Here is a 27,334-nt window from a genome sequence, read left to right as displayed (position 1 = left end):
ACTTTGTTATCAAGTTTATGCCTGTTTAACATGTCTGAACTACCAGATAGACTGTGTTCTGTATGTGGGGAAGCCAAGGTTCCTTCTCATTTAAATAGATGTGATTTATGTGACACAAAATTTAGAGAAAATGATGCCCAAGATGATTCCTCAAGTGAGGGGAGTAAGCATGGTACTGCATCATCCCCTCCTTCGTCTACGCCAGTCTTGCCCACACAGGAGGCCCCTAGTACATCTAGTGCGCCAATACTCCTTACTATGCAACAATTAACGGCTGTAATGGATAATTCTATCAAAAACATTTTAGCCAAAATGCCCACTTATCAGCGAAAGCGCGACTGCTCTGTTTTAGAAAATACGGAAGAGCATGAGGACGCTGATGATATTGGTTCTGAAGTGCCCCTACACCAGTCTGAGGGGGCCAGGGAGGTTTTGTCTGAGGGAGAAATTTCAGATTCAGGGAAAATTTCTCAACAAGCGGAACCTGATGTGATTACATTCAAATTTAAATTGGAACATCTCCGCGCTCTGCTTAAGGAGGTGTTATCTACTCTGGATGATTGTGAGAATTTGGTCATTCCAGAGAAATTATGTAAGATGGACAAGTTCCTAGAGGTCCCGGGGCCCCCCGAAGCTTTTCCTATACCCAAGCGGGTGGCGGATATTGTAAACAAAGAATGGGAAAGGCCCGGCATACCTTTCGTCCCTCCCCCTATATTCAAGAAATTGTTTCCTATGGTCGACCCCAGAAAGGACTTATGGCAGACAGTCCCCAAGGTCGAGGGGGCGGTTTCTACTCTAAACAAACGCACCACTATACCCATAGAAGATAGTTGTGCTTTCAAAGATCCTATGGATAAAAAGTTAGAGGGTTTGCTTAAAAAGATGTTTGTTCAGCAAGGTTACCTTCTACAACCAATTTCATGCATTGTTCCTGTCACTACAGCAGCGTGTTTCTGGTTCGATGAACTAGAAAAGGCGCTCAATAAAGATTCTTCTTATGAGGAGATTTTGGACAGAATTCATGCTCTCAAATTGGCTAACTCTTTCACCTTAGACGCCACTTTGCAATTGGCTAGATTAGCGGCGAAAAATTCTGGGTTTGCTATTGTGGCGCGCAGAGCGCTTTGGCTAAAATCTTGGTCAGCGGATGCGTCTTCCAAGAATAAATTGCTTAACATTCCTTTCAAGGGGAAAACGCTGTTTGGCCCTGACTTGAAAGAGATTATTTCTGATATCACTGGGGGTAAGGGCCACGCCCTTCCTCAGGATAGGTCTTTCAAGGCTAAAAATAAACCAAATTTTCGTCCCTTTCGCAGAAACGGACCAGCCACAAGTGCTACATCCTCTAAGCAAGAGGGTAATACTTCTCAAGCCAAGCCAGCCTGGAGGCCAATGCAAGGCTGGAACAAAGGTAAGCAGGCCAAGAAACCTGCCACTGCTACCAAGACAGCATGAGATGTTGGCCCCCGATCCGGGACCGGATCTGGTGGGGGGCAGACTCTCTCTCTTCGCTCAGGCTTGGGCAAGAGATGTTCTGGATCCTTGGGCGCTGGAAATAGTCTCCCAAGGTTATCTTCTGGAATTCAAGGGGCTTCCCCCAAGGGGGAGGTTCCACAGGTCTCAATTGTCTTCAGACCACATAAAAAAACAGGCATTCTTACATTGTGTAGAAGACTTGTTAAAAATGGGAGTGATTCATCCTGTTCCATTAGGAGAACAAGGGATGGGGTTCTACTCCAATCTGTTCATAGTTCCCAAAAAAGAGGGAACATTCAGACCAATCTTAGATCTCAAGATCCTAAACAAGTTTCTCAAGGTTCCATCGTTCAAAATGGAAACCATTCGAACAATTCTTCCTTCCATCCAGGAAGGTCAATTCATGACCACGGTGGATTTAAAGGATGCATATCTGCATATTCCTATCCACAAGGAACATCATCGGTTCCTAAGGTTCGCCTTTCTGGACAAGCATTACCAGTTTGTGGCACTTCCGTTCGGATTAGCCACTGCTCCAAGAATTTTCACAAAGGTACTGGGGTCCCTTCTAGCGGTGCTAAGACCAAGGGGCATTGCAGTAGTACCTTACTTGGACGACATTCTGATTCAAGCGTTGTCCCTTCCACAAGCAAAGGCTCACACGGACATCGTCCTGGCCTTTCTCAGATCTCACGGGTGGAAAGTGAACGTAGAAAAAAGTTCTCTATCTCCGTCAACAAAAGTCCCCTTCTTGGGAACAATAATAGACTCCTTAGAAATGAGGATTTTTCTGACAGAGGCCAGAAAATCAAAACTTCTAAACTCTTGTCAAGTACTTCATTCTGTTCCTCTTCCTTCCATAGCGCAGTGCATGGAAGTAATAGGTTTGATGGTCGCGGCAATGGACATAGTTCCTTTTGCGCGAATTCATCTGAGACCATTACAACTGTGCATGCTCAGTCAGTGGAATGGGGATTATACAGACTTGTCTCCGACGATACAAGTAGATCAGAGGACCAGAGATTCACTCCGTTGGTGGCTGTCCCTGGACAACCTGTCACAGGGGATGAGCTTCCGCAGACCAGAGTGGGTCATTGTCACGACCGACGCCAGTCTGGTGGGCTGGGGCGCGGTCTGGGGACTCCTGAAAGCTCAGGGTCTTTGGTCTCGGGAAGAATCTCTTCTCCCGATAAATATTCTGGAACTAAGAGCGATATTCAATGCTCTCAAGGCTTGGCTTCAGCTAGCAAAGGCCAAATTCATACGGTTTCAATCGGACAACATGACGACTGTTGCGTACATCAACCATCAGGGGGGAACAAGGAGTTCCCTGGCGATGGAAGAAGTGACCAAAATCATTCAATGGGCGGAGTCTCACTCCTGCCACTTGTCTGCAATCCACATTCCAGGAGTGGAAAATTGGGAAGCGGATTTTCTGAGTCGTCAGTCGTTTCATCCGGGGGAGTGGGAACTCCATCCGGAAATCTTTGCCCAAATTACTCAGTTGTGGGGCATTCCAGACATGGATCTGATGGCTTCTCGTCAGAACTTCAAGGTTCCTTGCTACGGGTCCAGATCCAGGGATCCCAAGGCGACTCTAGTAGATGCACTAGTAGCACCTTGGACCTTCAAACTAGCGTATGTATTCCCACCGTTTCCTCTTATCCCCAGGCTGGTAGCCAGGATCTATCAGGAGAGGGCATCGGTGATCTTGATAGCTCCTGCGTGGCCACGCAGGACTTGGTATGCAGACCTGGTGAATATGTCATCGGCTCCACCATGGAAGCTACCTTTGAGACGGGACCTTCTTGTTCAAGGTCCGTTCGAACATCCGAATCTGGTCTCACTCCAACTGACTGCTTGGAGATTGAACGCTTGATTTTATCAAAGCGAGGGTTCTCAGATTCTGTCATTGATACACTTGTTCAGGCCAGAAAGCCTGTAACTAGAAAAATCTACCATAAAATATGGAAAAGATATATCTGTTGGTGTGAATCTAAAGGATTCCCTTGGGACAAGATAAAAATTCCTAAGATTCTATCCTTTCTTCAAGAAGGTTTGGAGAAAGGATTATCTGCAAGTTCTTTGAAGGGACAGATTTCTGCTTTGTCTGTGTTACTTCACAAAAAGCTGGCAGCTGTGCCAGATGTTCAAGCTTTTGTTCAGGCTCTGGTTAGAATCAAGCCTGTTTACAAACCTTTGACTCCTCCTTGGAGTCTCAATTTAGTTCTTTCAGTTCTTCAGGGGGTTCCGTTTGAACCCTTACATTCCGTTGATATTAAGTTATTATCTTGGAAAGTTTTGTTTTTGGTTGCAATTTCTTCTGCCAGAAGAGTTTCAGAGTTATCTGCTCTGCAGTGTTCTCCTCCTTATCTGGTGTTCCATGCAAATAAGGTGGTTTTGCGTACTAAACCTGGTTTTCTTCCGAAAGTTGTTTCTAACAAAAACATTAACCAGGAGATAGTTGTGCCTTCTTTGTGTCCGAATCCAGTTTCAAAGAAGGAACGTTTGTTGCACAATTTGGATGTAGTTCGTGCTCTAAAATTCTATTTAGATGCTACAAAGGATTTTAGACAAACATCTTCCTTGTTTGTTGTTTATTCTGGTAAAAGGAGAGGTCAAAAAGCAACTTCTACCTCTCTCTCTTTTTGGCTTAAAAGCATCATCAGATTGGCTTACGAGACTGCCGGACGGCAGCCTCCTGAAAGAATCACAGCTCATTCCACTAGGGCCGTGGCTTCCACATGGGCCTTCAAGAACGAGGCTTCTGTTGATCAGATATGTAAGGCAGCGACTTGGTCTTCACTGCACACTTTTGCTAAATTTTACAAATTTGATACTTTTGCTTCTTCTGAGGCTATTTTTGGGAGAAAGGTTTTGCAAGCCGTGGTGCCTTCCATCTAGGTGACCTGATTTGCTCCCTCCCTTCATCCGTGTCCTAAAGCTTTGGTATTGGTTCCCACAAGTAAGGATGACGCCGTGGACCGGACACACCTATGTTGGAGAAAACAGAATTTATGTTTACCTGATAAATTACTTTCTCCAACGGTGTGTCCGGTCCACGGCCCGCCCTGGTTTTTTTAATCAGGTCTGATAATTTATTTTCTTTAACTACAGTCACCACGGTATCATATGATTTCTCCTATGCAAATATTCCTCCTTTACGTCGGTCGTATGACTGGGGAAGGCGGAGCCTAGGAGGGATCATGTGACCAGCTTTGCTGGGCTCTTTGCCATTTCCTGTTGGGGAAGAGAATATCCCACAAGTAAGGATGACGCCGTGGACCGGACACACCGTTGGAGAAAGTAATTTATCAGGTAAACATAAATTCTGTTATCCAAACTGCTTGGGACCAGAAAAGGTTTGGATTTCAGAATAGTTTAGATTTTGGAATATTTACATCTTTAAAATGGGACAGTTTGGAGAGGGGATTGAACTCAGTGTAAAGAACAATTTCTTGAGTTATTTAGGCAGTATGTACATATCATAATACTGCTTAAAGGTAGTTTTATATAATTTGTAATACTTTTGTATACATAGTACCCTCAGAAAGATAGTACAGTACTATAATCATAAAGGTAATATTTGTTGTTTAAATATAGATTATTACTTGCATCTTAGAACACACAAAAAAACAAACCCCAAAGACACAGGCAGAATAGATTGGGAATTTCATGCAAGGTAAAATAGTAATTTCTTTCATATAGGTGGCGAGGGTCCACAAGCTTGTTTTTGATGGTATATACATTCCTACCAGGAGGGGGCAAAGTTTCCCAAACCCAAAATGCCTATAAATACACCTCCCACCTCACTCATACCTTAGTTTTAAAAACTTTGCCTCCTTAGGAGGTGGTGAAACATGGCGTGCTTGATTCTTCAGTGAAAGGCGCTTTAAAGCATATTGAAGCCCAGTTACTCTCTAAGTTCAGTGATTGTCTGAGGGATGTGAAGGGAGTATTACCTGATGACACCATGTTTTCACCTATGGGAAATCTGATCATAAGGCTTTTTGTAAATTTGGTCGCAGAGATTCATCTGCTGCTTCCATTTACAGATCGACATTATACACCTCTACCATTACCTCTGCTGATATGTTTCAGTACTGGTTTGGCTGTCTGCTATATGTGGATTGGTGTCTTATGGGAAGTATAATCCGTTTTTTTCTTTAAGACACTCTAAGCTTTGGAAGACACTTTATTTGTTTAAAGTTATAAATATGTATAAATATATGTATTTGCCATGAGACCGGTTGTTTATTTCTCCTTAAGCGTCATAAATGCAGCATGAGTTTGTGAAACATTGCTTTTTAGTGTTTAGGGGGTTGTTAAGCGATGTTTATTTTTTAGCTTACCTTAGGCCTTCATTATCTCTGCATACTCTGAAGTTCTATTTTTTTCAAATTTTGCGGTCAAAATCGTGTACGCATTGACGCTATTGCGCCATCTATGGTGCGTCGCGGGTGATGCTGTTTGTGTCAGTTATAACACGTTGTTTGCAATGCGTCATGATGTCGCTACTTGTGTCATTGGTGACGCTTCATTGATTCGGGCTGTATTTTCGGCGCCAAAATTGTTGCACCTTTTATCAGCTTAAAAGACCCTCTCCCACTTCACTCACAGTTTTTAGAGAGCTATATGCAACTTTTGATTTTACATCTTCATTGATGTTTTATTATAACATTATTATTTTAATAGCATTGTTTATCATTTCCTCTTAAAAGTACTGCTGTATTAAGGAGCATGTGATGTTTGGCAACTAATTATGTTTTTTGTACTTTTTTTGCCATGATGTCTCAAACTGAACCTGCCTCAGATGCTACCATAGAAACTGAGCTGCCTGAACATATTTTAACCAAAACTAAATGTGTTTGTTGTAAATAAGCTGATTTGAATTCTTCAGCTCAATTATGTGGCTCTTCTTTTGATCATTTATTACATGCTGATAATATTTCTATGAGTACAAAAGCATCCACTGTTCGTCCCTCACAGTCTAATGCAGAAGGTATTTCTGCAGCAATTAAAGATTTCATTGCTGCAGCCTTAGAGAGGCTATGACTAATATACTGCTTATAAATAAACATAAAAGGACATTACAAAATGTTCCATAATCTAGTGAATTTTGTACTGACCGTCAACATACTTACATATCCTCTACTGATAGGGTTCCTACACCAGAGACAGAGATTGACAAATCTTCATTTTTGTTTAAAATTGAAATGATTCGCTCTCTTTTTAAGGAAGTATTGTTTACTTTGGGGATTGAGGAGCCTAAAACTCCTGATGATTAAACTTGTAATAGTTTCAATTCTGTATTTCAGACTACTGTTATTACTTCTTAAGTTTTTTCCTATTCCAGACGCTATCTCTAATGTGATTGCTAAAGAATGGTCTAAACCTGGTACCTTTTTTTAACCTTTCTTCTAGGTTTAAAAATTGAATCCTTTACCTATTGCTAATTTGGAACTTTGGGAAACAGTCCCTAAAGGTTGTCGGGGCTATTTCCACTCTTACCTAACATACTACTATTCCTATGGAAGACAGCTTGTCTAAACCTTCAGTCTCTATCATTACCTTCAGTGGCTATGTGTATGGAAGTTTTAGGTCTCATGATTGCAGCATCGGACGCAATCCCTTTTGATTGTTTTCATATGAGATCTCTTCAGCTTTGCATGTTGCACCAATGGTGCAAGGATTACACTCGGATATCACAACTGATATTCTTAAATCCTAACACTCAACTCTCTCTGACTTTATTCTTCAAGGGGCCTCATTTTTTTCTTCCTACCTGATTTGTGATCTCCACAGATGCAAGTCTTACAGGTTGGGGAGCTATCTGGGGGTTTCTGACAGCACAAGGAGTTTGGAATCCTCGAGAGGCGAGGTTACCAATCAATATTCTAAAACTCTGTGCTCTCTTCAAAGCCCTTTATGTTTGGCCCCTGTTGCAGAGAGAACTTTTCATTCGTTTTCAGACAGACAATATCACAACAGTGGCATATGTCAATCACCAAGGGGGAACTCGCAGTCCCCTAGCTATGAAAGAAGTATCTCGAATACTATCTTGGACGGAACCAATTCCTGTCTAATCACTGCGTTTCATATTCTAGGTGTAGACAATTGGGAAGCGGATTATCTCAGCCGTCAGTCTCTACATCTGGGGGAGTGGTCTCTTCACCAAGATGTGTTCTATCGTATTATTCAAATATGGGGCCTTCTGGAGATAGATCTGATGGCCTCTCGTCTGAACAAGAAACTTCTCAGGTACCTCTCCAGGTCCAGGGATCTTCAGGCGGAAATGTTGAATGCACTAGCAGTATCCTGGTCTTACTAGCCTGCTTACATTTTTTCCCCTCGGTTCTACTTCCAAGAGTGATCTCAAAGATCATAATGGAACAATCTTATGTTTCTGATAGCACCAGTGTGGCCTCTTAGGTTTTGGTATGCGGACCTTGTCCGAATGTTCAGTTGCCAGCCTTGGCCTCTTTCTCTAAAACCAGACTTTCTGTCTCAAGGTCCGTTTTTCAATCCAGATCTCAAATCTCTAAACTTGAGGGCATGGAAATTGAACGTTTCGTCCTCAGTCATAGAGGTTTCTCTGTGATTAACACTATTATTCAGGCTCGCAAACCTGCTTCAAGGAAGATTTACTACAAGATTTGGAAAACTTATATTTCATGGTGTTCTTCCCATAATTATTCTTGGTATTTCTTGGATTCCTAGGATTCTCCAGTTTCTTTAGGATGGTTTATATAAAATTTTGTCTACCAATACTTTGAAAGGACAAATCCCTGCTCTTTCTGTTTTATTTCACAGAAATATTTCTAATCTTCCTGATATTTACTGTTTTGTCCAGGCTTTAATTAGAATTAAACCCGTCATAAGATCTATTTCTCCACCTTGGAGTCTTATTTTGGTATTGAAGTTTTTACAGGCTCCTCCTTTTGAGCCTATGCATACTTAGGACATTAAACTACTTTCTTAGAAAGTCTCGTTGGCCATCTCTTCTGCTAGAAAGAGTCTCTGAATTGTCTGCTCTCTCTTGCGAGTCTCCTTATCTGATTTTTCATCAAGATAAAGCTGTTTTCTGGACTTCTTTCAAATTTTTGCCTAAAGTTGTGAATTATAACAACTTTAATAAAGAAATTATTGTTCCTTCCTTATGTCCTAATCCTAAGATTTCTATTGAAAGATCTTGGCATTCTTTGGACGTCGTTAGAGCTTTAATATATTATGTAGATGCTATGGTTCCAGAAAAGGTCAGAAAGTCTTCTCTTTAGCATCTTGGTTGAAACTTTTGATTCACAAAGCTTATTTGGAGACGGGCCAATCTCTGCCTCAGAGAATTGCTGCTCTTTCTTCTAGATCAGTTGCCTCATCTTGGGTTTTCAAGAATGAAGCTTCAGTTGATCAAATCTGCAAAGCGGCCACTTGGTCTTTTTTGCATACCTTTACTCAATTTTACCATTTTGATGTTTTTTGCTTCTTCTGAAGCAGCTTTTGGTAGAAAGGTTCTTCATGCAGCTGTCTCAGTTTTGATTCTAGTGCCTATATTTTGATTTGTTTTTGATTTTCAAAAAGACTTAATTACTTTTTGGATTTAATTTCTCAGCGAAAATATCTGTTTTCTTCTTAAACGGGGAGAGTCCACAGCTGCATTCATTACTTTTGGGAAATACAGAACCTGGCCACCAGGAGGAGGCAAAGACACCTCAGCCAAAGGCTTAAATACCTCCTCCACTTCCCTCATCCCCCAGTCATTGTTTGCCTTTTGTCATAGGAGGTTGGCAGAGAAGTGTCAGAAGATTTGGCTTAGTCTCTTATGGAGGGTAGTACTCTTTGGAATCGGACTGGAGTTTTAAGTAGTCCTGTCAGCCTCTAAGTGAGAGCATGGATGAAAGTTGGAGTCTGGAGATGCAGAGAGAGTCATTCTTTCGAAACCATCCCGACTCATATCAACAGCTCCTTAAGCAATCAGCGTTGACAAGTTTTGCTGCCTGCTTTCTTCACTCAAGTCCGTGTCAGAAGCGGTGCTACTATCTGTCACACATGAAGGGCTGTGTTCCTGTTCCATGGCGTAGATTCTGGTAAGATAGTTTCATTTTACTTTCAATATGAGAATGTAATGTAAATGAAGAAGTCAGGGTCTCAGTGGGACTCCTTTTATCTTTTTTTTTTATCCTTGGTATCAAGGGTTAATATCTCCTGAGGGGGTTTTTTGAGCTGGGGGGGACTTTAATCATGTTTGTTATGTGATTGTCTGCTAATGTGTAGCGATGCTTGGACTCGTGGCTATTTCGGAACCTACTGGCCTTTTTTGTCAGGCTGTGCGGTCCTTGTGGACTGGCGCACTTTTTTTTGGCCTGCATGGTGCACCTTGTGACCGGGCGTGGTCACGTTTTCTATCTCCAGTTCCGTATTCCTGACCATGTGGTGACGGAGAGAGTCTTTCGCTAGTTGTCTGGGTCATAGGAGGTGGTGAGTGCCGCAGCCATTGGGGGTGTAAGATGCCGTTTATTTTTTATCCATAATTTCAATCACCGAGTTATGAAGGATTCTGATTTTTTAGAGACAGATGTCTCTGATTCAGATTCTACTTCCTGCGAAGAATATGAAATGGCCTGGGTGATCCATGCCCATCAGTTATGTTCCGAATGCCGCTCTAGAGTACTCTTTTCTCCCGAATCAGGGAACTTAGAGTCTGCTGAGCCACCCGCCCCTGAGGATCCCATATCCCGCGAGGCGCGCGCCCTAGAACCTTATTTTGCTACGCAAGCAGGTGTCCCAAATGCAGTTACCCCTTCTCCAGAAGGCGGCTTGTTTTCTCAAGAGGTTACGGCACGGTTCCACACGGCCATATATATGGCATTGGTGCATTTACATCTTCCAGGAAGATACTGTCCGTGTTCTGTTAACCAAGGCTCGTCAGGCGTGGGATAGTCTGGATCAGATCAGCTCTCTGGGGAAGCGGTTTCCTCTGAGGATTCAGGGGTCCATCCCTTGGGACCAGGGTTATCGGCTGCCCCGGCGGAGATAAGTCTTGTCTTTCGTTATAGACTGGCGCGCCTTCGCGTCCTCCTGAGGCATGTTTTGGCAGTGCTGGAGGATCCCAGTCCTAATGGGTCGATGGATCCTCGATCTTCTGTTTCAGACGGCAAGCAGGGGGTTAGACGAATGGGGATGAAGTCAATCTCCTTGTCGTTTCCATTTTTTCTTTGAGTATCTTATTCCAGTTCTGATCTTTGAAAGAATTGGGTCTCTGACTGGCTGGTCCTGTTTGTGAGTCCATTCTTCTTGGGCGTTCACCTGCAGGTACTGCCCTCATTTACTTTGATCCGGTTAGGATGTATTTTATTTCATTTTGGAAAGCTCATGTCTGTTATAGTTTTCTTTTTGGAAACATTTCTTCTCTTGGATTTAATACTAGCTATTTTTAGTTGAAATATTTCTTTATTAAAGGCAATAAAGTCAAGAGACAGCATATCAAAAAATTCACAGAATTCACAAACAGAAGGCATGAAGGTACAGTTTCTTTTTAGTGCATATGTAACCATGACATCACTAAAGCCCCCCCCATACCCCCTGCCAGCAAAGTAAACTGGAGCATTAGGGTCCTTGTAACTGACCCATTGAGCTATGCTTCTGTACATGTACATTGCCCATTTTATACAAACTTGTAAAACCAAAATAACATTATCAATCAAACTTAAACAAAAAACAAATTTGTGGTACTAATTGTGAGCGACTTCGCTCTAATCTAATTTTTTCAAGACTCTGATCGGTCCTAGAAGAGAATGAAATCTATCCAATGAGTCTAGTCGTGTTGGGAAGGTGAGATCTTTGATTATCTCTTACCCTTTATGGGGTCACCTTCTAAAATTTTAGTAAATTGTTCCCTGGACCCTTGTATTGAGGCAGAGACCTCTAACATAGTGTAGATATGTTCTATTTTATCTAGAACCTCTTGCCAAACTGGGGCCCCTACCTTCCAATGTCTGGCAATACAGACTCTAGTCGCTGTACATAGAATTTTGATAAGTGTGTTAATTTCCTTGTTATACTGTGTGAATCTGTAGTTCAGGAGGACATGTGCAGTAGTGAAAACAATAGGCTCCTGTAATAACCTGCCTAGGAGCCTCTGGAGTTTTTCCCAGATGACTCTTATCTCAGGGCATGCCCACCACATGTGTAGATATGTTCCCCTGTCCCCACACCCCCTGTAGCATTGGTTTGTGCCATCTTGTGAGAAGTGGCATGTTTTCTCTGGGGTGAGGTACCACCTAAAGGTCGTCTTTAAGCAGTTTTCTCTCAAATCAGCTTTTATCAGTCCCCTACTAGACTCGTACAGCACAAGATCCCACTGATCTTTTGGTAGGTCCAGTCCAGTGTCTAGCCCCCACTTTGCCACTAGCGTTGATTGGGTCGGCACCATGGCGCCCTGTAGGGTCAAATATAGTCTCGATATCAGTTGTTTCTGTCTGTCAGAAGCGGAGCAGATCCGCTCTAGAGTCGTATGAGTCTATGAGAACCAGGGAAAGCAATATTTGTGTATGGCAGAGGAGATCTGGAGGTATAGGAACCAATGCAGTTTCATTGGGTGAATTTTATTTTATTTTGTAGCTAATACTAGCTATTTTGTGGTCACTTTGGAACTTCCGCGGAAGTTAAAGAGTGTTAGGACTTTATGTCTATTGTTTATTTTGTCTATCCCTACTTCGGTTTTGACTTTTCTGTGGTCTGTACAGTTCTGAATTGCCCTATGTATCAGGCTGATCCTGTTCAGGCATTAGTTTTTCTGTTCCTTGAGGTCTATAGCTCCCACTTGGTGCCCATTATAACTCCTCTGGGAAGAGTTTGTTTTCTTGATTTTACATGTTATAGAAGACCTTTCAGGGGCATATTATGGCCTTGGCCAACAAGGCCGGTGCCTAGGGCAGCAGATTTGGAAGGGGCAGCACATCTGCTCGATCCTCTCTCTGAAAACAAGCACACAGTACAGTGAGCGATAAAGTGCAGGCTTTTACAGAGAAGACAAGGCACGTGCGCTGATTAAGGTCACTCTTCACACGCCGTGCTCCTTTAAACCTTTGCTTCATTTAGAGGCGCCGGCATTTTTGCAGTGGAAGCGTTCTTGGTGAGAAACTTGCCCATGGATATGCTTACAAGTTGAGGCTGAAGGGGAAGACCTTGTACCCATATGCTGCCTCCCCTTGTCAGCTGTGGTGGGTCTGCGAGCACAGTGCTTATTGCAGGTCTTAGTAACTAACAGATTGGATGCGTCTTTGCACTGCTTAGATCAGCTTGTGATGTCTAATCATAAACTCTCAGCGCTAATGTATGTTAGCTACTGATAACTAGCTTTCTCTGCATTCATGAACCCATGGAGTAAATAGTAAATGGACACTTAAATAGTTTAATTACTTGAATGATGGTAATTAATGTATGTTGCTGCATGTGAAGGGCAGTGATTGTTTCAAAGTGTATTCTTCTTTCCCTCCCTTCCACTCTCCCTTCTTTCCCTTCCTCCCTCAACTCCCTCCCTTCTTTCTCTCAACTCCTTCCCTTGCTCCCTTCTTTGACTCCTTTCTTTCCCTCCCCCCTTTATCCTCTCCCTCCCCCTCCCCACTTTTCTCTTCTCTCTTTCCCTCCCTTCTTTCCTTTCCCTCTCTTATCTCCCCTTCTTTTCTCTCCCTTCTCTCAGGAACAAAATGGTATGATATGCATGCAAGTGTTTCGCTAGCCCAATTTCTTTTGAATTGTTATGAAAAAAAAAAAAAAAATGTACACACTGACCCAAAAAAAACCTTGGGGGGGCAGCAGAATTTTGAGTGCCTAGGGCAGCACAAAACCTAAATACGCCACTGAGACCTTTCGTTCCTAGACGTCAGGCTGGTCCTCGTTGATTCTTTTTGGTGGGGCATCAAAGGGGATTGTGCTCAGTCCTCAATGTCCTGCCCCTTCTTGCTGGCGGGGTTACCAAGATCGGATCCTACTAAGGCATACTCTAGGGGTTCCTGAGGTCCTTTGGATCAGAAGCTAGAGTTTTTCTTCTTCCCAATGGGGTTGGAGGTTCAGATGACTCCTTGGATTTCCGTGGTACCAGGCTCAGGTGACGTTTTCTCGTCTCCTCTATTGGTATTTTTGTTTTGGGATTGTCCTTTTTGAATCCCTTCCTTGGCGAAGTTACCTATGCCTTAAAGTGTAGAGGTTGCTCGTGCCTCTTTTTCCCCTTCCTTGGGGTTGGTTTTCTGGTCATCTGTTTCTGGAAGTCGGACATTTTATAGCTTGGGTATTGTTTTCCCAAAAGTAATGAATGCAGCTGTGGACTCTCCCCGTTTAAGAATAAAAACTTAAATTATGCTTACCTGATCATTTTCTTTTCTTCTGACGGGGAGAGTCCACAGCTCCCCGCCCGCGTTTTTTTTTCTTCTATGGGGCGGCCATAAACTTCTTTACCACCTTTTTCACCCTGATATTTCTCCTACTGTTCCTTGTTCCCTCGGCTGAATGACTGGGGGATGAGTGAAGTGGGGGAGGTATTTAAGCCTTTGGCTGGGGTATCTTTGCCTCCTCCTGGTGGCCAGGTTCTGAATTTCCAAACGTAATGAATGCAGCTGTAGATTCTCTCCGTCAGAAGAAAAGAAAATTATCAGGTAAGCATAATTTTAAGTTTTTATTTTATGCCCCTCCCCTTTTGTTACTCGTGGACCTCCACATCTTGGGTATTATATCCCATCAGTAACAAGCTTGTGGACTCTTGCCACCTATATGAAGGAAAACATAATTTCTTTCATGTAATTGGCAAGAGTCCATGAGCTAGTGACGTATGGGAAATACAATCCTGCCATGAGGGGCAAAGTTTCCCAAACCTCAAAATGCCTATAAATACACCCCTCACCACACCCACAATTCAGTTTTACAAACTTTGCCTCCTATGGAGCTGGTGAAGTAAGTTTGTGCTAAGATTTCTACGTTGATAGCGAATGTCAGAGGGACGTGAAGGGAGTATCACTTATTGAATACAATGATTTCCCTAACGGGGGTCTATTTCATAGGTTCTCTGTTATCGGTCGTAGAGATTCATCTCCTACCTCCCTTTTCAGATCGACGATATACTCTCAATTTACCATTACCTCTACTGATAACTGTTTCAGTACTGGTTTGGCTATCTGCTATATGTGGATGGGTGTCTTTTGGTAAGTATGTTTTTTATTACTTAAGACACCTCAGCTATGGTTTGGCACTTTATGCATTTATATAAAGTTCTAAATATATGTATTGTACTTATATTTGCCATGAGTCAGGTTCATGTCTTTCCTTCTGCAGACTGTCAGTTTCATATTTGGGGAATATAAACATTATTCTTACCTGGGGTTTAGTCTTTTTTTCAATTGACTACTTCTTGCAAATTGCGGGCGGTATTAGGCCCGCGGGTGCGTCAAATGCTAAACTTTATTGCGTCATTCTTGGCGCGAAAATATTTTTGGCGCGAAAAAATACGTCTATGCAACTTCGTCATTTCCGGCGTCATACTTGACGCCGAGATCTTTCACACGGTTGCGTCATCAGTGACGCGAGTGTGTCATTTCCGGTTATTTTTGGCGCCAAAAAAGTTTGTTACGTTGTGCGTCATACTTGGCGCCAAACTTTTTCATTATTTCAATACCCCATTGATGTTTGCCTCTTGCCTTTTTCTCTATCAGAGGGCTATGCTATTTGCATTTTTTCCCATTCCTGAAACTGTCATATAAGGAAATAGATAATTTTGCTTTATATGTTGTTTTTCTCTTACATTTTGCAAGATGTCTCAAACTGATCCTGCCTCAGAAGTTTCTGCTGGAACATTGCTGCCTGACATCGGTTCTACCAAAGCTAAGTGCATTTGTTGTAAAATTGTAGAAATTATTTTGCCGAATGTCATTTGTAATAGTTGTCATGATAAACTTTTACATGCAGATAGTGTATCCATCAGTAATAGTACATTGCCAGTTGCAGTTCCTTCTAATGTGCATGATATACCTGTAAATTTTAAAGAATTTGTTTCTGATTCTATCCTGAAGGCTTTGTCTGCATTTCCACCTTCTAATAAACGTAAAAGGTCTTTTAAAACTTCTCATTTAGTTGATGAAATTTCAAATGACCAACAACATAATAATTTATCCTCTTCTGATGAGGATCTATCTGATACAGAAGATCCTTCCTCAGACATTGACACTGACAAATCTACTTATTTATTTAAAATAGAATATATGCGTTCTTTATTAAAAGTGTTAATTACTTTGGATATTGAGGTAACCAGTCCTCTTGACGTTCAGTCTAATAAACGTTTAAATGCTGTTTTTAAACCTCCTGTGGTTTCTCCAGGGGTTTTTCCTATTCCTGAGGCTATTTCTGATATGATTTCTAAAGAATGGAATAAGCCAGGTACTTCTTTTATTCCTTCTTCAAGGTTTAAAAAATTGTATCCTTTACCAGCAAAAGCTATAGAGTTTTCGGAAAAAATCCCCAAAGTTGATGGGGCTCTACTCTTGCTAAACGTACCACTATTCCTATGGAAGATAGTACTTCCTTTAAGGATCCTTGAGATAGGAAGCTTGAATCTTATCTAAGGAAGGCCTATTTATATTCAGGTCATCTTCTCAGACCTGCAATTTCTTTGGCTGATGTTGCGGCTGCATCAACTTTCTGGTTGGAGAATTTAGCGCAACAGGAATTGGATTCTGACTTATCTAGCATTATTTGCTTACTGCAATATGCTAATCATTTTATTTGTGATGCCATTTTCTCTTGTTAAGTGTATCCAGTCCACGGATCATCCATTACTTGTGGGATATTCTCCTTCCCAACAGGAAGTTGCAAGAGGATCACCCACAGCAGAGCTGCTATATAGCTCCTCCCCTCACTGCCATATCCAGTCATTCTCTTGCAACTCTCAACAAAGATGGACGTAGTAAGAGGAGAGTGGTGTATTATAGTTAGTTTTTTAACTTCAATCAAAAGTTTGTTATTTTTAAATGGTACCGGAGTGTACTGTTTCATCTCAGGCAGCATTAGAAGAAGAATCTGCCTGTGATTTCTATGATCTTAGCAGAAGTAACTAAGATCCACTGCCGTTCTCACATATTTTGAGGAGTGTGGTAACTTCAGAGGGGGAATGGCGTGCAGGTTTTCCTGCAATAAGGTATGTGCAGTTAATATATTTCTAGGGATGGAATTTGCTAGAAAAATGCTGCTGATACCGGATTAATGTAAGTTAAGCCTTAAATGCAGTGATAGCGACTGGTATCAGGCTTATTAACAGAGATACATACACTTATAAAAGTGTAATATAAAACGTTTGCTGGCATGTTAATCGTTTTTATATATGTTTGGTGACAAAACTTATTGGGGCCTAGTTTTTTTCCACATGGCTGGCTTGATTTTTGCCTAGAAACAGTTTCCTGAAGCTTTCCACTGTTGCAATATGAGTGGGAAGGGCCTATTTTAGTGCTTTTCTGTGCAGCTAAAAATACTGACAGAGACATTCAGCTTCCCTCTGCATGATACAGGACATCTCTGAAGGGCTCAAAAGGCTTCAAAGTCGTGTTTGAGGAGGGTAACAATCACAGTAGACTGTGGCCGTTGTGACTGTGTTTAAAAAACGTTTTTGTCATTTATTATTCTGTTTTTGTTATTAAGGGGTTAATCATCCATTTGCAAGTGGGTGCAATGCTCTGCTGACTTGTTACATACACTGTAAAAATGTTGTTAGTGTAACTGCCTTTTTTCACTGTTATTTCAAATTTTGTCAAAATTTGTTTCTCTTAAAGGCACAGTAACGTTTTTTATATTGCTTGTTAACTTGCTTTAAAGTGTTTTCCAAGCTTGCTAGTCTCATTGCTACTCTGTACAAACATGTCTGAAATAGAGGATACTTGTTCATTATGTTTAAAAGCCATGGTGGAGCCCCATAGGAGAATGTGTACTAAATGTATTGATTTCACCTTAAACAGTAAAGATCAGTCTTTATCTATAAAAGAATTGTCACCAGAGGGGTCTGTCGAGGGGGAAGTTATGCCGACTAACTCTCCCCACGTGTCGGACCCTTCGCCTCCCGCTCAAGGGACGCACGCTAATATGGCGCCAAGTACATCAGGGACGCCCATAGCGATTACTTTGCAGGACATGGCTGCAATCATGAATAATACCCTGTCAGAGGTATTATCCAGATTGCCTGAATTGAGAGGCAAGCGCGATAGCTCTGGGGTTAGACGAGATACAGAGCGCGTAGATGCTGTAAGAGCCATGTCTGATACTGCGTCACAATATGCAGAACCTGAGGACGGAGAGCTTCAGTCTGTGGGTGACGTCTCTGAATCGGGGAGACCTGATTCAGAGTTTTCCAATTTTAAATTTAAGCTTGAGAACCTCTGTGTATTGCTTGGGGAGGTATTAGCTGCTCTGAATGACTGTGACACAATTGCAGTGCCAGAGAAATTGTGTAGGCTGGATAAATACTATGCAGTGCCGGTGAGTACTGATGTTTCTCCAATACCTAAAAGGCTTACAGAAATTATTAGTAAGGAGTGGGATAGGCCCGGTGTGCCCTTTTCCCCACCTCCTATATTTAGAAAAATGTTTCCAATAGATGCCACTACACGGGACTTATGGCAGACTGTCCCTAAGGTGGAGGGAGCAGTTTCTACTTTAGCAAAGCGTACCACTATCCCGGTTGAGGACAGTTGTGCTTTTTCAGATCCAATGGATAAAAAATTAGAGGGTTACCTTAAGAAAATGTTTATTCAACAAGGTTTTATTTTACAGCCCCTTGCATGCATTGCACCTGTCACTGCTGCGGCGGCCCTGGAAGAGGCCATCCATACAGCTCCATTGACTGAAATTGTTGACAAGCTTAGAACTCTTAAGCTAGCTAACTCATTTGTTTCTGATGCCATTCTTCATTTGACTAAACTAACGGCTAAGAATTCCGGATTCGCCATCCAGGCGCGTAGGGCGCTATGGCTCAAATCCTGGTCAGCTGATGTGACTTCAAAGTCTAAATTACTCAACATTCATTTCAAGGGGCAGACCTTATTCGGGCCTGGTTTAAAAGAAATTGCTGACATTACTGTAGGTAAGCGTCATACCCTTCCTCAGGACAGGGCCAAATCAAAGGCCAAACAGTCTAATTTTTGTGCCTTTCGAAATTTCAAGGCAGGTGCAGCATCAACTTCCTCTGCTTCAAAACAAGAGGGAACTTTTGCTCAATCCAAGCAGGCCTGGAAACCTAACCAGTCCTAGAACAAGGGCAAGCAGGCCAGAAAGCCTGCTGCTGCCTCTAAGACAGCATGAAGGAGCGGCCCCCTATCCGACAACGGATCTAGTAGGGGGCAGACTCTCTCTCTTCGCCCAGGCGTGGGCAAGAGATGTTCAGGATCCCTGGGCGTTGGAGATCATATCTCAGGGATATCTTCTGGACTTCAAAGCTTCTCCTCCACAAGGGAGATTTCACCTTTCAAGATTATCTGCAAACCAGATAAAGAAAGAGGCATTCCTAAGCTGCGTACAAGATCTCCTTGTAATGGGAGTGATCCATCCAGTTCCGCGGACGGAACAAGGACAGGGGTTTTATTCAAATCCGTTTGTGGTTCCCAAAAAAGAGGGAACCTTCAGACCAATTTTGGATTTAAAGATCCTAAACAAATTCCTCAGAGTTCCGTCATTCAAGATGGAAACTATTCGAACCATTTTACCCATGATCCAAGAGGGTCAGTACATGACCACAGTGGACTTAAAGGATGCTTACCTTCACATTCCGATTCACAAGAATCATCATCAGTTCCTGAGGTTTGCCTTTCTAGACAGGCATTAACAATTTGTAGCTCTTCCATTCGGGTTGGCTACAGCCCCAAGAATTTTTACAAAGGTTCTGGGCTCACTTCTGGCGGTCCTAAGACCGCGAGGCATAGCGGTGGCTCCTTACCTGGATGATATCCTGATACAGGCGTCAAGCTTTCAAATTGCCAAATCTCATACAGAGATAGTTCTGGCATTCCTGAGGTCGCATGGGTGGAAAGTGAACGAAGAAAAGAGTTCTCTATCTCCTCTCACGAGGGTTTCCTTCCTAGGGACTAATAGATTCTGTAGAAATGAAAATTTACTTGACGGAGTCCAGGTTATCAAAACTTCTAAATGCTTGCCGTGTTCTTCACTCCATTCCGCGCCCCACGGTGGCTCAGTGCATGGAAGTAATCGGCTTAATGGTAGCGGCGATGGACATAGTGCCATTCGCGCGCCTGCATCTCAGACCGCTGCAATTATGCATGCTCAGTCAGTGGAATGGGGATTACACAGATTTGTCCTCTCTACTAAATCTGGATCAGGAAACCAGAGATTCTCTTCTCTGGTGGTTATCTCGGGCCCATCTGTCCAAGGGTATGACCTTTCGCAGACCAGATTGGACAATTGTAACAACAGATGCCAGCCTTCTAGGTTGGGGTGCAGTCTGGAACTCCCTGAAGGCTCAGGGTTCATGGACTCAGGAGGAGAAACTCCTCCCAATAAATATTCTGGAGTTAAGAGCAATATTCAATATTCTTCTGGCTTGGCCTCAGCTAGCAACACTGAGGTTCATCAGATTTCAGTCGGACAACATCACGACTGTGGCTTACATCAACCATCAAGGGGGAACCAGGAGTTCCCTAGCAATGTCAGAAGTCTCCAAGATAATTCGCTGGGCAGAGACTCACTGTTGCCACCTGTCAGCGATCCATATCCCAGGTGTAGAGAACTGGGAGGCGGATTTTCTAAGTCGTCATCCGGGGGAATGGGAACTCCATCCGGAGGTGTTTGCTCAATTGGTTCTCCGTTGGGGCAAACCAGAATTGGATCTCATGGCGTCTCGCCAGAACGCCAAGCTTCCTTGTTACGGATCCAGGTCCAGGGACCCAGAAGCGGCACTGATAGATGCTCTAGCAGCGCCTTGGTTCTTCAACCTGGCTTATGTGTTTCCACCGTTTCCTCTGCTCCCTCGTCTGATTGCCAAAATCAAACAGGAAAGAGCATCAGTGATATTGATAGCGCCTGCGTGGCCACGCAGGACCTGGTATGCAGACCTAGTGGACATGTCATCCTTTCCACCATGGACTCTGCCTCTGAGACAAGACCTTCTAATACAAGGTCCTTTCAATCATCCGAATCTACTTTCTCTGAGACTGACTGCATGGAGATTGAACGCTTGATCCTATCAAAGCGTGGCTTCTCCGAGTCAGTAATTGATACCTTAATACAGGCACGAAAGCCTGTCACCAGGAAAATTTACCACAAGATATGGCGTAAATATCTTCATTGGTGTGAATCCAAGAATTACTCATGGAGTAGGGTTAGGATTCCTAGGATATTGTCCTTCCTCCAAGAGGGTTTGGACAAAGGATTATCAGCTAGTTCTTTAAAGGGACAGATTTCTGCTCTGTCTATTCTTTTACACAAGCGTCTGGCAGAAGTTCCAGACGTTCAGGCATTTTGTCAGGCTTTAGTTAGAATTAAGCCTGTGTTTAAACCTGTTGCTCCTCCATGGAGCTTAAACTTGGTTCTTAAAGTTCTTCAAGGGGTTCCGTTTGAACCCCTTCATTCTATTGATATCAAACTTCTTTCATGGAAAGTTCTTTTTCTGATGGCTATTTCCTCGGCTCGAAGAGTCTCGGAGTTATCTGCCTTACATTGTGATTCTCTTTATCTGATCTTTCATTCAGATAAAGTTGTTCTGCGTACAAAACCTGGGTTTTTACCTAAGGTGGTTTCTAACAAGAATATCAATCAAGAGATTGTTGTTCCATCATTATGTCCTAATCCTTCTTCAAAGAAGGAACGTCTTTTGCATAATCTAGACGTAGTCCGTGCCTTGAAGTTTTACTTACAGGCTACTAAAGATTTTCGCCAAACATCTAACCTGTTTGTTGTTTACTCTGGACAGAGGAGAGGTCAGAAGGCCTCAGCAACCTCTCTTTCTTTTTGGCTTCGGAGTATAATCCGTTTAGCCTATGAGACTGCTGGACAGCAGCCTCCTGAAAGGATTACAGCTCATTCTACTAGAGCTGTGGCTTCCACCTGGGCCTTTAAAAATGAGGCCTCTGTTGAACAGATTTGCAAGGCTGCAACTTGGTCTTCCCTTCATACTTTTTCCAAATTTTACAAATTTTATACTTTTGCTTCTTCGGAGGCTGTTTTTGGGAGAAAGGTTCTACAGGCAGTGGTTCCTTCCATTTAAGTTCCTGCCTTGTCCCTGCCATCATCCGTGTACTTTAGCTTTGGTATTGGTATCCCACAAGTAATGGATGATCCGTGGACTGGATACACTTAACAAGAGAAAACATAATTTATGCTTACCTGATAAATTTATTTCTCTTGTAGTGTATCCAGTCCACGGCCCGCCCTGTCCTTTTCAGGCAGGTCTATATTTTAATTAAACTACAGTCACCACTGCACCCTATGGTCTCTCCTTTTCTCGGCTTGTTTCGGTCGAATGACTGGATATGGCAGTGAGGGGAGGAGCTATATAGCAGCTCTGCTGTGGGTGATCCTCTTGCAACTTCCTGTTGGGAAGGAGAATATCCCACAAGTAATGGATGATCCGTGGACTGGATACACTACAAGAGAAATACATTTATCAGGTAAGCATAAATTATGTTTTTGATATTATCAAAATTGATGTTAGATCCATGTCCTTAGCTATATTAGCTAGAAGAGCTTTGTGGCTTAAATCTTGGAATGCTTATATGACATCTAAATCTAGATTACTATCTCTTTCTTTCCAAGGTAATAATTTATTTGGTTCTCAGTTGGATTCTATTATTTCAACTGTCACTGGGGGAAAGGGAGTTTTTCTGCCTCAGGATAAAAAACCTAAGGGTAAATCTAAGGCTTCTAACCGTTTTCGTTCCTTTCGTCAGAATAAGGAACAAAACTCAATCCTCCCCCTAAGGAATCTGCTTCCAATTGGAAGCCTTCCTCAAATTGGAATAAATCCAAGCCATTTAGGAAACCAAAGTCAGCCCCTAAGTCCGCATGAAGGTGCGGCCCTCATTCCAGCTCAGCTGGTCGGGGGCAGATTAAGGTTTTTCAAGGATATTTGGATATAATCTGTCCAAAATCAATGAATTCAGAGCATTGTCTCTCAAGGGTATCGAATAGGATTCAGAGTAAGACCTCCTGTGAGAAGATTTTTTCTCTCACGTATCCCAGCAAATCCAGTAAAAGCTCAGGCTTTCCTGAAGTGTGTTTCAGACCTGGAGTCTTCAGGGGTAATCATGCCAGTTCCTTTTCAGGAACAAGGTTTGGGGTTTTATTCAAATCTATTCATTGACCCAAAAAAGGAAAATTTATTCAGACCAGTTCTGGATCTGAAAATTTTGAATCGTTATGTAACAGTACCAACTTTCAAGATGGTGACTATAAGGACTATTCTGCCTTTTGTTCAGCGAGGACATTATATGTCCACAATAGACTTGCAGGATGCATACCTTCATATTCCGATTCATCCAGAACATTATCAGTATCTGAGATTCTCTTTTCTAAACAAGCATTACCAATTTGTTGATCTTCCATTTGGCCTAGCAACAGCTCCAAGAATCTTTTCAAAGGTTCTGGGTGCCCTACTCTCTGTAATCAGAGAACAGGGCATTGCGGTGTTTCCTTATTTGGACGATATCTTGGTACTAGCTCAGTCTTTACGTACTGCAGAATCTCACACGAATCAACTAGTGTTGTTTCTTCGGAAACATGGTTGGAGGATCAATTTATCAAAAAGTTTCTTGATTCCTCAGACAAGAGTCACCTTTTTAGGCTTCCAGATAGATTCAGTGTCCATGACTCTGTCTCTAACAGACAAGAGACGTTTAAAATTGGTTGCAGCCTGCCGGCATTTTCAGTCTCAGTCATTCCCTTCAGTGGCTATGTGCATGGAAGTTTTAGGTCTCATGACTGCAGCATCGGACTCGATCCCCTTTGCTCGTTTTCACATGAGACCTCTACAGCTTTGTATGCTGATCCAATGGTGCAGGGATTATACAAAGATATGACATTTAATATGCTTGAATCCCAATGTACGACACTCTCTGACGTAGTGGATAAATCACCATCGTTTAGTTCAAGGGGCTTCTTTTGTTCGGCCAACCTGGACTGTGATCACAACAGATGCAAGTCTTTCAGGTTGGGGAGCTGTTTGGGGATCTCTGACAGCACAAGGGGTTTGGAAATCTCAAGAGGCGAGATTACCAATAAATATTTTACAACTCTGTGCAATTCTCAGAGTTCATCAGTTTTGGCCTCTGTTAAAGAGAGAACCGTTCATTTGTTTTCAGACAGACAATATCACAACAGTGGCATATGTCAATAATCAGGGTGGGACTCACAGTCCCCAAGCTATGAAAGAAGTATCTTGGATACTTGCTTGGTCAGAATCCAGCTCCTGTCTAATCTCTGCGGTTCATATCCCAGGTGTAGACAATTGGGAGGCGGATTATCTCAGCCGCCAGACTTTACATCCAGGGGAGTGGTCTCTCCATCCAGATGTATTTTCTCAGATTGTTCAGATGTGGGGTCTTCCAGAGATAGATCTCATGGCCTCTCATCTAAACAACAACTTTCCAGATATCTGTCCAGGTCCAGGGATGTTCAGGCAGAAGCAGTGGATGTGCTGACACTTCCTTGGTGTTATCATCCTGCTTACTTTTTCCCGCCTCTAGTTCTCCTTCCAAGAGTGATCTCCAAAATCATCATGGAACAATCATTTGTGTTGCTGGTGGCTCCAACATGGCCACACAGGTTTTGGTATGTGGATTTGGTTCGGATGTCCAGTTGCCCGCCTTGGCCACTTCCGTTACGGCCAGACCTACTATCTCAAGGTCCGTTTTTCCATCAGGATCTCAAATCATTAAATTTGAAGCTATGGAAATTGAACGCTTAGTACTAAGTCATAGAGGTTTCTCGGACTCAGTGATTAATACTATGTTACAAGCTCGTAAATCTATCTCTAGAAAGATTTATTATAGAGTTTGGAAGACTTACATTTCATGGTGTTGTTCTCATAAATTCCCCTGGCATTCTTTTAGAATTCCTAGAATTTTACAGTTTCTTCAGGATGGTTTGGATAAGGGTTTGTCTGCAAGTTCCTTGAAAGGACAAATCTCCGCTCTTTCTGTTTTATTTCACAGAAAGATTGCTATTCTTCCTGATATACACTGTTTTGTACAGGCTTTAGTTCGTATTAAGCCTGTCATTAAATCAATGTCTCCTCCTTGGAGTCTTAATTTGGTTCTGAAGGCTTTACAGGCTCCTCCATTTGAACCTATGCATTCTTTGGACATTAAACTACTTTCTTGGAAAGTGTTGTTCCTTTTGGCCAACTCTTCTGCTAGAGGAGTTTCTGAGATATCTGCTCTTTCTTGTGAGTCTCCTTTTCTGATTTTTCATTAGGATAAGGCAGTTTTGCGGACTTGAATTCTAACAACATTAATAGAGAAATTGTTGTCCCTTCCTTATGTCCTTATCCTAAGAATTCTTTGGAAAGATCCTTACATTCTTTGGATGTGGTAAGAGCTTTGAAATATTATGTGGAAGCTACTAAAGATTTCAGGAAGACTTCCAGTCTATTTGTTTTATTTTCTGGTCCTAGGAAAGGTCAGAAGGCTTCTGCTATTTCCTTGGCTTCTTGGTTGAAACTTTTGATTCAACAAGCTTATTTGGAGTCGGGTCAGGCCCCGCCTCAGAGAATTACAGCTCATTCTACTAGATCAGTCTCCACTTCGTGGGCTGTTAAGAATGAAGCTTCAGTTGATCAGATTTGCAAAGCGGCAACTTGGTCCTCTTTGCATACATTTACTAAAGAACTTACCTGATAAAATTAATTTCTTTCCTATTGGCAAGAGTCCATGAGGCCCATGGTGGTTATGATTTTTTGTATAAAGCACAATTATTTCCAAATTTCTTTTGTTGATGCTTTCTACTCCTTTCTTTATTACCCCACTGCTTGGCTATTCGTTAAACTGAATTGTGGGTGTGGTGAGGGGTGTATTTATAGGCATTTTGAGGTTTGGGAAACTTTGCCCCTCCTGGTAGGATTGTATATCTCATACGTCACTAGCTCATGGACTCTTGCCAATATGAAAGAAATGAATTTATCAGGTAAGTTCTTACATAAATTATGTTTTATGTAAGAACTTACCTGATAAATGAATTTCTTTCATGGTGGCAAGAGTCCACGAGGCCCACCCATTTTTTTTGTGTGGTTTTATTTGCAATTTTTATATAAAGCACATCTTTTTTTTCCTGAACCTCTTTTTGTATGCATTTACTCCTTTTACACCTCACCAACTTGGCTATACATTAAACTGAGGTAATGAGTGAGGTGGGAGGTGTATTTATAGGCATTTGGGGTTTGGGAAACTTTGCCTCCTCCTGGTAGGAATGTTTATCCCATCAGTAACAAGCTTGTGGACTCTCATTACCATGAAAGAAATTAATTTATCAGGTAAGTTCTTACATAAATTATGATTTTCGATCATTCTATTTTTAAAGAAATTTTAATTAAAAAGTTTGGATTTCAGAATTAAGTTGGATTTTGGAATTCCAGATTTGGGAATTTGTGCCTGTACCTTAAAGGCAGTGCATTGGATTAAAAAAAGCGAATGTATTTTAAAACTATCAGTCCATAGGATTTCATGTATGTTCCACATACTTTAAACATGCAGAAGCATAATGATCCAGGAAAATCTATTCCGACCACAATATCCAAGAACTTTTGTAGTGTTACAGTAATTTTCTTTTCCTTTGCTATTCTAGCTTTCACAGCTTTGTCAGCGATTGGATGAACTTTGGGAAGAGAATGTCGGATCTGTAGTCCTATTTGCTTGGATGCAGTTTCTGAAGGAGGAGACCCTTGACTTTTTGAAGGTCGAATCACCTTATAAACTACAAGTGTATGGCTATAGGACACCAATCCGTAAACTTTCCTCACATAAAACAGATGCATGCAGTGCCTCAGCCAATCCAAAAGAAGAAACTGACATACGGGCTATCCAGGATGTGGAATCCTCATCTGCCCTTATTAAATTCATATTAGACTACAATGAGGCTCAACAAAAGAAGTGCTTTAATAGTAAATCATACATGTGCAATATCTGCTTTTCAGAGAAGCTGGGCAGCGAGTGTACACATTTTAAGGATTGTCACCATGTCTACTGTAACTGTTGTCTCAAGGATTATTTTGCAATTCAGATTAAGGATGGACAGGTCCATGCGCTTAACTGTCCTGAGCCAGAATGCTCTTCTGTTGCTACACCTGCTCAGGTAACCTAGGAATTGTATGTTTCCATCATATGTATATACAAATCTTTTGCACTCTGCCGATATGGCATTTGTGGTGTTAGATTAAAGCTTTACTTCTACATAGTAACTGGAAATGATTTTATACAATATACTTACTCAGTAAAGTAGAATTATTCAGTAAATTAAACCAGTGGCAATTACTTTTTTTTCCTGTCTTATGACTAACTTAAAGTGAAGGTCAATTTTCATGTGAAAGTGCCCGGTTTTTAAAAAAACTATTAAAAACAGGGGCACTTTCATTCATGAAAATTGACATTGCACCGTATTTTAAAAATACTTACCTTTTTCTTCTGAAACGCCGGATCGCCGTTCTGAAATGATGCCCCGTCTGCTTCTTCCTGGTTTACTTCCCCAGCAATGACGAAACCGGCTTCCTCCAATCACGGCGTTGCCTCAATGATTCCCCCGGGGAGAAGCCCTGATTGGAGGATGCCGGAATCGTCATTGCTGACATATGAAGAGGCTTGCGACAGGCTTGTGAAGCACTGGAGCGGCT

At 42.1% G+C, this 27,334-nt stretch overlaps 1 protein-coding gene across 2 annotated transcripts in view; it reads left to right on the top strand.

The window, feature by feature from the left end:
* RNF14 (ring finger protein 14) overlaps window positions 1-27,334 on the top strand; it is a 243,020-nt gene that overhangs the window by 111,462 nt on the left and 104,224 nt on the right. For both annotated transcript variants that reach the window (XM_053717169.1, XM_053717168.1), the window contains exon 4: window positions 26,293-26,799. In XM_053717169.1, the coding sequence (XP_053573144.1) occupies window positions 26,293-26,799 (507 nt within the window). The remainder of the gene's footprint in view (window positions 1-26,292; window positions 26,800-27,334) is intronic.

The sequence above is a fragment of the Bombina bombina genome, chromosome 6 (genome assembly GCF_027579735.1).
Source record: "Bombina bombina isolate aBomBom1 chromosome 6, aBomBom1.pri, whole genome shotgun sequence".
Taxonomy (NCBI): Eukaryota; Metazoa; Chordata; class Amphibia; order Anura; family Bombinatoridae; genus Bombina; species Bombina bombina.
Note: the sequence above shows the minus strand (reverse complement) of the source record. Positions and strands in the feature narration are given on the sequence as shown.